This window comes from Centroberyx affinis, unplaced genomic scaffold, assembly GCF_046629955.1.
Source record: "Centroberyx affinis isolate AG114_WGS23_722 - 3 ecotype Tasmania unplaced genomic scaffold, CSIRO-AGI_Caff_v1 ptg002059l_1, whole genome shotgun sequence".
Taxonomy (NCBI): domain Eukaryota; kingdom Metazoa; phylum Chordata; class Actinopteri; order Beryciformes; family Berycidae; genus Centroberyx; species Centroberyx affinis.
In genome coordinates, this window is record NW_027280392.1 from 137403 (window position 1) to 149751 (window position 12349).

Here is a 12349-nt window from a genome sequence, read left to right on the forward strand (position 1 = left end):
GTGAGGTCTGTCCGTGTCTTTAAGCCCCGGAGCATACTCTCGTTGAGCTCTCAATATGCCTGGAGACAGGAACCCTCCAGAGGACGGAGTCTGGTCAGGGTGGACTGCTGCAAGGAGATGACCTTCCACTGGCTGGCCACCCAACTTTGGAGGTACCGTGTGGCGGGTCTGCTGTTGACCTTTGGGGTCACCTCTCTGCTCATACTCCTAGGAACTCATTCACTGCAGCATTCAAGGTGAGGAACAGAATGAGTCTTCCTGTAGGATCCGGTCTTATTGTTTGCAGTGTATTATGTACAATTAGCAGTTTGATGGCTACAAATGACCGTTATTATTCTGACAAAGACAAAATGCAGAATTACCCAGATTACATTGTGTTGAGGTGATTTGCGTTGAAATTATTTTTCTTTCTTTTCAAAGCCATTATGTTTGGCACAAAGGCTGGAGTAAAGCGCCAGTGGGGGAAAGAGAGGGACAGTTTGATGATGCCAATCAAAGGCCAAATAACAACCCATCACAAGAGCATAGAGGAAGAAGTGACAGCCAGCCATCCGGTGCACAGGCTCAAAAGGATGCCTATGGTTATAACATGGAGAGGACAAGGATCAGTACTCCACCTGTTGCTTTCCTCAAAACACACAAGACAGGAAGCGGCACGGTCCAGAATCTGCTGTTCCGCATGGGAGAAAGGGGCGGCGCCACGTTTGCTTTCCCTTATTACACCTACCAGTTCAGCTACCCAGATAAGTATGCCAATATGATTATGCTTTGCAAGTCTGACCAGAATCTCTAGAATGGTGTTCTTAGACTAAAACCGCTAAACCAACAAACCATTAAGTAATCAAAACAACAAAAATGAATACTGGGCCTGTGGCACATCTTGGTTGCCTAGGATGTTGAATATGAAAAACCACTACCCGCACATGTGCTATCAGTGCTTTATACATTTTATAAATACAGTATTTTGTCTTTCCTCTGGTTCCAGATTCAGGGCAGAGTTTGTGGATGAGTTACCTGATGGCTCCTCTCAGTTCGACATACTTTGTAGCCACATGCGCCTAGACTTGGGACAGCTGAAACAGGTGATGCCCCCAAACACCGTCTACATCACCATCCTCCGCGAACCTCTAAGGACATTCGAATCCATTTTCTCCTATTACACCTCCGCCGTTCCTGCCTTCACCTTTGCTAAAAAGGCAGCTGAGGCAGTAGAGCACAAGTCAGCACTGTCGCTCTTCCTGGAGTCCCCCGAGTCCTTTTGGGACCCTAAAGAGCCTGGGGATGGCCTGGGAAAGAACCCGATGAGCTTTGACCTAGGTCTTGACGGCCGGCAGCAGAACTCCTCCTGGCTGGCTGAATTGACTCTGCTGGAGGAAACCTTCCAGCTGGTGATGATCGCAGAGCACTTTGACGAGTCCCTGGTCCTCCTGGGGGCCCTGCTGAAGCTAGAGCCTGAGGAACTGGCCTACGTCCGCCTCAACGCTCGCTCCACTCAGGATGTCACTCCGCTGGATGACAAAACCAAGGCCAGGATGCGGGCCTGGAACAGCCTGGACGTTCTGCTCTATGACTTCTTCCTGCAGTTGTTCTGGGAGAAGGCGGAGCAGTACGGCCTGGAGAGGCTGAACGCGGAGGTGGCTCGGCTGCGGGCCTCCACACAGAGGGTCAGACGGAGCTGCGTGGCCAGGGAAGGGGTTCCTCCTGGGGAACTGGAGGACTTGGTACGACCCTGGCAGACCGATACGGTTACCATCCTGGGTTATCAGGTGCAGGGGAACCTGACACAGCAGGAGCAGGGATTCTGTGTGCGACTGGTGCTGCCTGAACTTCAGTACCATGCCCATCTGTATTTCCAGCAGTATGGTCGGGACATGAGGGCTGTGCCTACAGAGTAATATGTGTAAGCTCAGAAGACAGCACTTACCTCCTAGAAAGGATACTTTTTTTCAATAAACAAATCAACAAAGCAGACAGTTGCACTGATTTAAAGACTTTTCATGAGGGGGGTTATAGATTTACAAATGAGTCATTCATTTCAAATTCATAAAATATTTATTCAGATAAACCAACAACAAAAACAATCCAGCTCAAAACATTGAGTATTCTGCCTGATCTTTGTGTCCTTTCCCTGCTGCAGCATTCTTACACTGTCTGACTACACTCACAAGCCACTTCTCCAAGAAAGTCCAGTTATATTCATTCAATGTTTATCATGTGCGAGTCACATGGTCACAGGAATCCAATTTTCTAATCCACTCAAACACTGCACATCCTGTCACATGACGTCAAACATTCAGAGCCCTATTCTCTCATAGTACAGCGCTTGCCTGACTGGTTGTCTGTAAGAGAAATTTATTTAGTCATTTCAAATAGGATGAGCAACTACAGCATGATTTTATGACCAAACACAAACTGGGTGTGATGAGATTCCCTGGTAATGCTCGTTCAGAGTGACACAGTTATGGAACGACAAACCGTACAAAAGAAACAAATGATAAACTAAAAAGTACGCTATAAACAAATTATTTAAACCCTTCATCAGCTGAATTACATTCATTGAAACGCATACTTCTAAAATAATAAATAAAAACAAATAAAAAAAGAGCACATAACAGCAATAAAAATATGAGTAGTGTGATTGGCCTACTGATATTTGGGCCACTTTATTTAGACCTTTAAGGGTCCCTTGAGGTTATTGCTTGTGGAGGTTGAGGATATTGTTTGTTCTTGTAATTTCCAGTAGTTCCCACATTGTTCAGTTATCTAATTTATGTGATCAATGATCACTTTATGCCCCTCAAGGCATATTTTGTCTCCTTTTGTTCATAACAGAACAAACTCGTCCATGCTGTTGCTAGTGTTAGAGCTTCTCCGCCTGTCCTTCCTCAGGATGTGGGTGATGTTGTTAGAGGGTGTACTGCTTCCCTCCTCCTCCTGACCGCGTCCTTCTGCGAATATGAACATGGGGTACTTCTCTGCAGATGTGGAGAGAGCCTAGGGAGACAGAGGATGACCAATGAATCAACCAATCCAGGGAGAATCCCCTCCACTATTTATTTACAATTAGTTTACAACCACATGGCTAAAACAACAAAGCAAAATCACACAAAGTAAGACACATGAATCTTGTTGTATTATGGATTGCCTCCAAAAAGCTACACAGTAGCATCCTAGCATGCCAAAGCTTTCATGAATAGAAACCCACATAACCCACACACATACCGCATTAACAGCTGAGCACAGTGATTCAAAGTCCTTCTGGCCTTTGGCATAGAAGCCTATGGTGCAGCTGGGATCCATGCGGGTGAAAGCCATTTTCCTGGGATATTTACAGTGAAATGACTGCAAGTGGTGTGAAGAGAAGAATTTAAAAAGTCATTAAATTCAGGGGAAATAATTTAGATTCCATTTCTTTAAGTTCTTGAATGTGGTTGACTCTACATTCATACACACGTTATGAGAATATCTGGTTCCCATATTGCATAGCTTACTGCAGCTTGTCGCATACTTATCAGCTGTCATAGGAGGAAACAAAACAGAACAAAAAGAGGAAGACGACAGCACTTCCTCATACCTCCAAAGGAAAGTTTTCCTGTGTGATGTCCACTGTGGACTGACAGTAGTGAGGGTCCAAGTACAGCAGATGGTCGTCTATAGCACAGCAGGCCAGAGAAAGGACAAGTGAAAGGACTGGCAACAAACAACTGAGCAGAATAATAATGAGGCCACCAGTGTAATATCCTGTACAAACCTTGAAACCCAACGAAGAACAAAGAGTGCTTCGGTTTTCCCCCAATGATTCCAATGCAGCATTGTAACGTCAAGAGTTTCTGTGGAAAAGACTGAGGAATGGGTTGTTGTTCTCTAGAGCACGGGTTCTCAAATCTCACAGATCCTCATCTGATAAGATTTTGTCCCAGAGAAACTCATACAAGAAGATTGTTGTTGTTGGTGATTTAGTATTGAATTGTCTACTGTTTACCGTTAACTGTCTTCACTGTATGTGGGGAGATAATAATGGTTGACAGTGAACCTATAGTTAGAATAGCCATTTTAATACATTCTATATTTAGGATAGTTTCTAGTGCATTACACTGATTTTGCTGGGGGACCCTGTTTTGACAACCGCTGCTCTAAAAACACAGTTTCCTCATAATTTGTTTGGCTACATGGATTGCATGTAAGAATGAATGTATGTTATATGAGTAATACAAAATTCTGTTTGTGTATGAGATGAGGTTACTTTGACACAAGCGATATAGGTGGGATTGAGTTCTTGTCCTCCAAGTCGCACAGGGACCAGGATGATGACAGACTTCCAGGACTGACTGGTTCCCGTGGCAAGAGGAGGCCGCTCACACAGCCTCTTCACATCCTCTATGTAGACTGCACACACAGAAAATAAAGGGACAGAGGAACTCACGTCACTGAAAAAAATGAGGTGCCCAGACATGGCCAAGTGGTTAAATGAATAGTTCACCCCCAAAATGAAATTTTGGTCATTATTTACTCACCCCATTTCAATCAAAACTCCACTTAACTATTGAAGTTAACAGGGACATTTTTTATAGCTCCAAAAACAAAGAAAAACATAAAAAGAAAGACAGCATAAAATGTCCATCAAATTTCTCCAAACAGCACTGTGGATCACATGTGCAATACTTACCTCATTATCTCCCTTATTTTCCTCACTCTTCCACACTTCCTCACTGAGCTGCTTGGAGAAAACTGATAGATATTTGTTTGTTTTTTTTAGATTTAAAAAGGATGGCCCCGATAACCTCAATAGTTTGTAAGAAGGCTGAGATGGAACTATGGGGGCTAACTCACTCTGTGTTTGATGGTCCTACAAACGTCAATGGAGTTTTGACTGACACGGGGGTGAGTAGATAATGACTGAATTTTCATTTTGGGGTGAACTATTCCTTTAAAGCCACATGTGTACCGCTGCTGGTCTGGAATCAAATCCTGATGGAACTTTCTCTCCTGGGTCTCCCTCTCTTCTTTCCCCAATGTCTAAATAACAAATGAAAATACTAAAAGGTGATCAGACTGCCCACTCTCCTTAATAATATGTAGATATGACTGAATGAGCGTATAAAATCGGTACACTACTTTGTTTATACAGGTGGCAGGGGAAAATGTCTGTTTCTGAACACAGCTACATTTGGTATGCCCCCCAGAATAGAGAAAATGCACTGAAAAAATAAAAGATACTCACTGGTGCAATCTTGTGCAACATACACGGCCAGATTGGGAACCTCCACTGATGCCGCCACAGCTTTACTGAAACAAAAAGACATCTCACATCACTAAAGGAGGAGGTTTTATCCAGATAGTAGATGGTTTGGATGATCGGTCCAGTATTTCATCACCACAGGTCTCACCGGAGGATATGTGCCACAATGGAGGGGCCGTACCAGTCCCCAGCCTTCTTCCCAGAGCTTTTCCCCAGCTCCACCAGCTGGTGTACCCCAAAAGGGGCTGTGGGGTGGTCTCCGAACCATGACACCACCCTTCTGTGCTTGGACTCCATGCGTCGGTCCAGGAGGGAACCGAGGCTCAGTTTTCGACCCCTTTTTTTAGGCCCTTGCACAAAATTCCACCCACTGTCTGCGTTTAATGCTGGACGAGTCTCTGGGAGATCCATGTCATCTTTGACCACATGGTGGCTTGAAGACCAAGTCCAGCCTGGAAATTACAGCATGATAAAGTCATATAAATGCAACAATTAAATCAATCTCAGGCAAAGCTAGTTTATGTGACTTGCGATAACTGTGATGTTTAGAAATGAAGCATAATATACCTGAATTTTGCATTACAGTGGGATTATGAAATTAAACCAGATATGTAATATTGAGGTGTGCCTGTGTGTTGTCACCTGGTGGTAGTAGGTGTTGGAGCAGGCCTTGTGCCAGCAGCATCTGCCCAGTGCGTAGGACACAACCCCAACCGCTGTCGGTGGTCAGAGAGCTGCCTCCCAGCTGAGGGAAACCCCGTCTGTACGTCAGCCACAGGAGAGATGCAAAGGAGCGACGGAAACGCTCCCTCTCCGCTGACACAAACACATAAAACAGACCAGCAACAGAGCCTGAATTATAATTTCCTGCTTTAGTGACTGAGCTGACATCAGAAACGACGAGGGCCTAAGTCAAGTATTAGAAAATTGCAGCATGCTGCAGCGACGGCAGGCCTCACCTTGATGACTCAGCAGGTAGGAGTGTCCAAACATAGTCAGAGGCGAGCTCTTGCTGAAGTGGGATTTCTGCTTTAAGGACCAGCCTGATATGGTGAAGGAAGGGAAAACAGCTTCATTTTCACAACACAAACAGAACTGCTCTTGAGATAAAACAACACAGTAACAATATAAGCCAGTTACAATGTGGGAAAGATACTGTAAACTGACCATATTTGACGCTGTTCCATGCTGAGACCAACTTGGATTTGAGTTTGCCTCTGTCCTCTGCCTCCTGGTCGTCCCTGCTCTCTTCCAAGCCCTGGGGTCCAGTAGAGTCAGCGGAGAGGTAGAGCCAGTCGTCCATATGGTCATCCTCAGAGGACTGGCAGGAGGAGCTGGGATTCATAACAACTGGGGCTGACCAACACTGAGTGTGGAGAAATGCTCCTTATCGCCATAGCAACCTGTGCAGATATAATAGGAACATGAACAACATGACCAATTTATTCTACATGACACTATGTGCCTGATGGATAATGCAGTGAAGTAAATCATATTATTTCGTCTTGAAAAGGACAGGTCCTGTGTAGAGTTAATTTTAACCATGGCAAAGTCAATAATTGTCCATGTTGGTGTGGAAAGAGGAAAACCATGTGACAATACCCTGTGACTGAAGGAATTTCAGATATGTCAATTTAGCTAGCGGCGGCACAAGAAGAGGCTGAGTCCAGTTCCTATTCATTAGGTCTGCTTCCTGCATGTCACCTGGAGGACATGATGGTGACAACGAGCAGCGCTACAGCTACTAGGTTGCTTACTGCTTCTCAGTTCTGTGTTACAATTTTCAGGGTCATTCATTCACAAAGACAGTATGCAGTATGCAGTTACATTATGTGAGTGTCCAGTAGTTTAATACTTTCAAAATAGCTAGGTAAAACCAGTTAAATAAGTTGTTCATTCCTTCTCCATCTCACAAAAATAACAATTCAAAACGACAACAAATATTATTTTTTATGAATTGAATATAACGTAACGTCTACTGTAGCAATATCAATATGACAAGGAGAGAATACAAATGTCTATTGTCATTACAAGCGGTTGAATAAGCAGCACGGGCACGTTTTCAGCTCTACTGCGTTTCTAGCTATGTGAGCAAGTTCTCATGGTAAATCCATCCACTCTTAGCTAATCTCAGTATGAATTAAGTTATGAATCCATAATATTCTTCTTTTACCTTTATTCAGACATTGCCAATATGTGTCCTTTAATTAGAGCAAGGCACTATAAGAGGTTCCGCGGAGATGCCTGTCTGTGTCGGTTGATGTAAAACGACTCGGACTCGGTCTTCGAAGACTAGCAATGAATTTGAGCGAACTGACATTTCACTTCCTGTTTATATTCTTGAGAACGTATTAACGCTACTGTGATTGGTCAACAGAGGACCAATCATAGTTTAGCTTACAATTGTCTCCTGATAAAGGCCTCTGGTGCCTCCGAAGACGCTGGTCCTTGGTCACTTTTCATAATCTTGGAGGAAGATACTGCTGAAACCACACTTACAGTCCTTTCGACAATGCTTAAGTCTGTAATCAATCAAGTCTTGTTTCCACTATTAGAAAAATGACAAAGGAAACGATGTATTTCTCTGCATTTTATTACATTTCTGCACTATAGGCTTTTTTTTTGCATTAGTTTTTCACAACGGTGGCTAGGGGATATGATGCAATGTAATGGACAACAACAAATAGAGATGGTTGTTGTGGTATAAAAGTCATACACTTGGACAAAGATGGACATAACAGCAATATTGCAACTCTCAGTCTTATGGAATGACAGGGTTGAAACTGCACAAAATGGGACAGCCACACAGATTTGGTAGATTTCTCATTTTAGATGTAAAATTCAGAAATTTCAAAAACAACTAATTTCAGTAGCAAAGCAGAAATTCACTAATTGATGACATACAAAAACATTTGAATAAATAAAAAAGTGTAATAAATAGATAAATAAAAAAGAATAAATATTAAATAAACATATTTGACACAAAATAAAGTGCAATTTTCTCACATCATCGCACACACAAAAACACAGGCGTTTAACATCTAAACACAGGGTTCTTCTCTGTTAAAACCAACACAGCATCATGGATAAAGTGAGCATGGATCTAATGTCATTTAAGCTAAGACTGTCTAGGAATTTAAAACTCATCTGATATTGAATTTGAATAGGTTTGTGAAAAAAATGATACATCACCATTATAATGTATGAAATGTAAAGATCCGCAGGCAGAAGGTAGGCTATCTGACTTCTCATAAATGTACCTAATCAGTGACCTAACACAGCTGACCATTCATTTCCACCTCAGGAGCTCTCCTCTGGTGTCATGTGCTACTGTCCACAAGGTGGCAGTCTAAGACAAGTCTGAGCCTGGTGTCCAAAAACCATCAAGATCATTTTAGTACATAGGAACACAAATACAATCTCACCACTAAGATGCTCTTAAGAAACCTAATCCTGGGTGTGTGTATCGCTTACTACTGTATCACTGACAAGGGCACTCAGTTCTACTGTAACTGGGCACTGTAGGATTGCATATTATTATAAATATCACTGTAAACAACACATTGTCCCTAAATGAAAACACTGGCACTTTCCTTCACACGTTACATTATACAATACTAATTTTGCATACATAGAAGGGAGCGAGAGAAAGAGCATTTTTAGCCTACTTTTCTATAGTGCTAGTCTCATTATGGTTCTTTGCACACTTCATCACCTGACCAGACTTACATGAACGCATACAAAGCTTCCTCTACAGCTCAACACACTATTGTACTCACTTCATAGACTATACAATTGCACATTTCACAAAGGTCAATGAAGACTACTTTAAAAACAAAATCTGTTTGCTTGGCTTATTGCAACCCTTTCCCATCTCTATTACTATCTTCTTGTCTTGAGCACAATGTAAACTTAGTTAAGTGGGGACACCAAAAGTGGCATCAAAAGCACATTGCATAGTGTCCCTGTGCAAGTTCCTCTAGTCCACCTCAAATCCACTGGAATTCAGCCCTTAAACAGATCAGAAACAAACCAATTGATTTATCCTGATTCTCTCTTGGTCACTGCAAGCATTTTGGTATCTTGATCCTGTTTGCAATATGTTACATCGGATTATTACATATCTGACCTTCACGACATGACAACTCCCACTGTGCCTGAACCCTTTGTGTAAGTGAGTTTTAAGGAAATATGTGCTGTAGTTTGACTATTTGAACTGAACTAAAAGATGGCACTGGAGTTGATCTGAATGGTGACTGATTTGATTGAGTAATGCCCATTCATAACAGAATCCTGCCTGTTCACGTGCAGTAACAATATGCTTGTTGTGGTCTGTTGAAAAGTTGTTCACAGTGTTCACTACCATAAGGTCTGGTTTATATTTTTTTTAATCTTCTCTTTAAATATTCTCTTTCATTTTCCATGTACAATGTCGAACATGCATTAAGACATATGCTTTTTGACTATATACAACACATTGTGATGATCAGTGCATACATAGGCCTACAGTATGACACCATGTACACACAGTAGCTGATGCACCTTCGTTCACATCTCTTTTGTCTACATGTCAATCTATTTGGTGTTATTTTTTTAGGCATTTATGTTTCCCCTTCATTCAAGGGTGGAAAGTATCAATTCCCGATATGTGTCATTATGATGCTACAGTATTCCTTCAAACGTAAAAGGCATTGTATAGGAGAGTCCGACCCTTTCCTATACTCTCAGATCATGAATGATGCTTGGAGCTCCGTGTGTTGGTCTTATCAGACGGGGCGGTGCTGGCGGTCCCTGTGGACGCCGTCTGGGCCCCCCGGCGCCCACCTCCGGTCGAAGCCTCGGGTTTCCCTGCTGCGCTTCCGCGCCTCTCCTCGCTTGCCTTGGGGGTGTCTTTTCCCTTGGCCCCCTCCTGGGATCCCACTTTCATGGGCCCTAGCACAGTTTTGGCCACACTGGTGAGCTGGGTGACGAAGCTGGCCTTGTCCCCCGGCGACACGGGCCGTGACTTGCTTGAGCAAGGTGAGGCTGCGTTGGAGGAGGGGGACATGGGGTTCTCCTCCAGGACCTCCAGGCGGGCCCTCTCCTCCTTGGCCCCGCGGTAGCTGCTCGATGGGCCTGATACCTTATCTGCTTTGGATCTGGCGACAGCTGGTGCAGCGGCTGTGTATATTGTTGGAGCTTGGGTCGGGATTGGAGGTGCAGGACCTTTGACCTTGGTGGTGTCAGTTGCTTTATCACTAATGCCTCCTCTCACATGGCTCTCTCCTGTCTCTGTACCTTTGCTCAGCTTGGACTGCTCTGAAGCCACTACCTTCTGCAAGGCACCTTTGTCTGCACCTGCAATGCCTTTCCCTTTCTCCTCAGTCTTCTCCTGAGCTTTAGCTGCAGGGCCACTGTCTGTCTGTGTGCTCTGTTGCTTACTGACCTGTGGCTGCAGGACCTTTGATGCGGCCGGAGTTGAGATCTTCTCGCTGGGTTTACTCTTAGCCCCTGCTGCCTCTGAGCTTGGAGTGCTTGCAATTGGCAGTTTATCCCCAGAGCTTGGCTTGGTCTCTGTAGCGGGTGGGGCCAATGCTTGACTAGACTTGGTCTCCACTGCAGCTGCGCCTGCTTTGCTCTTTGGAACCTCAGCAGAGGTTAATGTCTTCCCTGCGTCAACAGCACTGGTTTTGGACTCGGTTTTAGGAGCTATGCTTTCAGTTTTGGGCCCATGGAGCTCAGATGCCGTGGCATGGGTATCTTTCTCTCTGCCTGTGAGCAGTGTGTCACGGCTAAGCGGCGACTCCTGCCTCCCCAGCCTCCTCACAGGCTTCAGGCCTCCTATCTCCCCTACCGTGGGCGGAGAGGGGGAGGAGGACGATGAAGGAGACGGGGGAGCAGGTCCGTTCTCTCCCTCCATCTCCAGCAGACTTTGCAGGCTATGCTCACAGTGGAAGGATTCTCTCCTGTAGTCCCCGTGCGTCACCTCCAGGCTGTGCTTACGCATCGACACCCCGCCTGTGAGGGGGGAAGGCGACGATGACGACGAAGAGGAGGAAGGCAGGATGGGCGCTCCTAGCTTCTCGGCCGACTGCACTCGCTGCAGCAGGGGGGATCTGGGTGGCTCGGCGCTCTTGGGGCGCGGGCGGGCGACGGGGGGCGAGGAGTGGAGCTTGGCGGGGAACGTCTGGGTGGTGTTGGAGCTCCCCACCGTGTGGCCAGAGAGAGGCGGAGGAGAGGAGGTGGTAGGGGAGGGGGTGTGGGCCAGGGGGGACAAGGGGATGTTGCCGGCAGACTTGCAGCGGGCGGAGCGGTACTGGCGGTGAAGTTTGGGCGAGAGGCCGTGCAGGGAGCTGGGCCTCATGTGCTGGGAGGCTGCCGGGGAGTTGGGAGTGCTGGAGGCCGGGGAACTGCTCTGTGAGGAGGTGCCTGAGGAGGAGAGAGGAAACAAACATCTAACTTCTCATTCACAGTATTTCAACTTTGTATTTCTGTGCATGTATTCTACATGTCCGTATGTAGGCCTCTCATACTAACCCAGGTAGGGGGATTCGGGAGTGGAGCGGTAACTCTGAGTAGGGGAGCGGGCAGACAGGCTGTGGGTAGGGGAGCCTGGGAGACTGTCTCCAGATGACAGAGAGCGGTTCAAAGAGGAGAGGCTCCGGCTGGTGTGGAGCAGGTTGGACTGCTTGGTGATCTTCCTGAACAAGGAGCTGCGTTTCTTCCTGAAAGACAAACAATGATATTTCATGATGATGATGAGGATGAAGGATGGCACAGTAAGGGTAAGTGGAAGGAGATTGAAAGCACATTCAGTATTGAAAATAGGTAAAAACATGTATAACATGTGTATGTAAACATGTATGTAATGTATTCTTGTTTTGAGATGCATAATTTTGTGCAGTAACCCACTCTTGTCCCTCCTTGGCCCCTGTCCTCTTGTTGCGCCGTGCCATCTTGGATTTGTAGCTGGACTTGCGGGCAGGACCCACTTTTATAGAGGTGTTTTCAAAGGGAGTAGTGGTAACTGTCACCTTGTTTCCACTCTGGAGATAAATAACAACATATTCTTTTTAGCAAATTTGATCTCAACCATCCTATTAGAATGTCTTTAATGAAATTCAATGCAAA

The 12349-nt window shown here is 45.1% G+C and overlaps 3 protein-coding genes across 3 annotated transcripts in view; 1 reads left to right on the plus strand and 2 right to left on the minus strand.

Moving 5' to 3' along the window:
- The first annotated feature begins 117 nt into the window (after positions 1–117).
- Positions 118–1895, plus strand: LOC139654170 (galactose-3-O-sulfotransferase 3). The gene is made up of 3 exons (XM_071531231.1): positions 118–236; positions 610–747; positions 986–1895. Exons 1-3 carry the CDS (start codon positions 118–120, stop codon positions 1893–1895), a joined length of 1167 nt encoding a protein of 388 aa, XP_071387332.1.
- Positions 1896–2060: 165 nt separating this feature from the next.
- On the minus strand, positions 2061–7543 carry LOC139654173 (cysteine protease atg4da). Its single transcript, XM_071531236.1, has 11 exons — positions 7413–7543; positions 6407–6642; positions 6199–6282; positions 5882–6055; positions 5388–5691; positions 5222–5286; positions 4244–4386; positions 3752–3830; positions 3575–3651; positions 3223–3342; positions 2061–2994 (listed from the first exon to the last, which is right to left on the minus strand). Exons 2-11 carry the CDS (start codon positions 6582–6584, stop codon positions 2824–2826), a joined length of 1395 nt encoding a protein of 464 aa, XP_071387337.1. The 5' UTR covers positions 6585–6642; positions 7413–7543; the 3' UTR covers positions 2061–2823.
- Positions 7544–9968: 2425 nt separating this feature from the next.
- The window catches only part of LOC139654199 (microtubule-associated serine/threonine-protein kinase 1-like), a 39274-nt gene continuing 36893 nt past the window's right edge, over positions 9969–12349 (minus strand). Inside the window, exons 25-27 of the mRNA XM_071531266.1 lie at positions 12131–12264; positions 11756–11943; positions 9969–11647 (exon numbers count right to left, since the gene is read on the minus strand). Of these exons, the coding sequence (XP_071387367.1) occupies positions 9969–11647; positions 11756–11943; positions 12131–12264 (2001 nt within the window). The remainder of the gene's footprint in view (positions 11648–11755; positions 11944–12130; positions 12265–12349) is intronic.

What these genes read in the sequence shown, in the direction of transcription:
- LOC139654170 (XM_071531231.1), top strand. Translation starts at nt 118, where the DNA reads ATGACCTTCCACTGGCTGGCCACCCAACTTTGGAGGTACCGTGTGGCG. An exon ending in CATTCACTGCAGCATTCAAG is followed by an intron (nt 237 to 609) that starts GTGAGGAACAGA and finishes GACAAGGATCAG; the next exon opens with TACTCCACCTGTTGCTTTCC. An exon ending in CAGTTCAGCTACCCAGATAA is followed by an intron (nt 748 to 985) that starts GTATGCCAATAT and finishes CTCTGGTTCCAG; the next exon opens with ATTCAGGGCAGAGTTTGTGG.
- LOC139654173 (XM_071531236.1), bottom strand. Translation starts at nt 6,584, where the DNA reads ATGAATCCCAGCTCCTCCTGCCAGTCCTCTGAGGATGACCATATGGAC. An exon ending in ATGGAACAGCGTCAAATATG is followed by an intron (nt 6,283 to 6,406) that starts GTCAGTTTACAG and finishes TCACCATATCAG; the next exon opens with GCTGGTCCTTAAAGCAGAAA. An exon ending in GTTCTTCGTTGGGTTTCAAG is followed by an intron (nt 3,652 to 3,751) that starts GTTTGTACAGGA and finishes GCTGTGCTATAG; the next exon opens with ACGACCATCTGCTGTACTTG.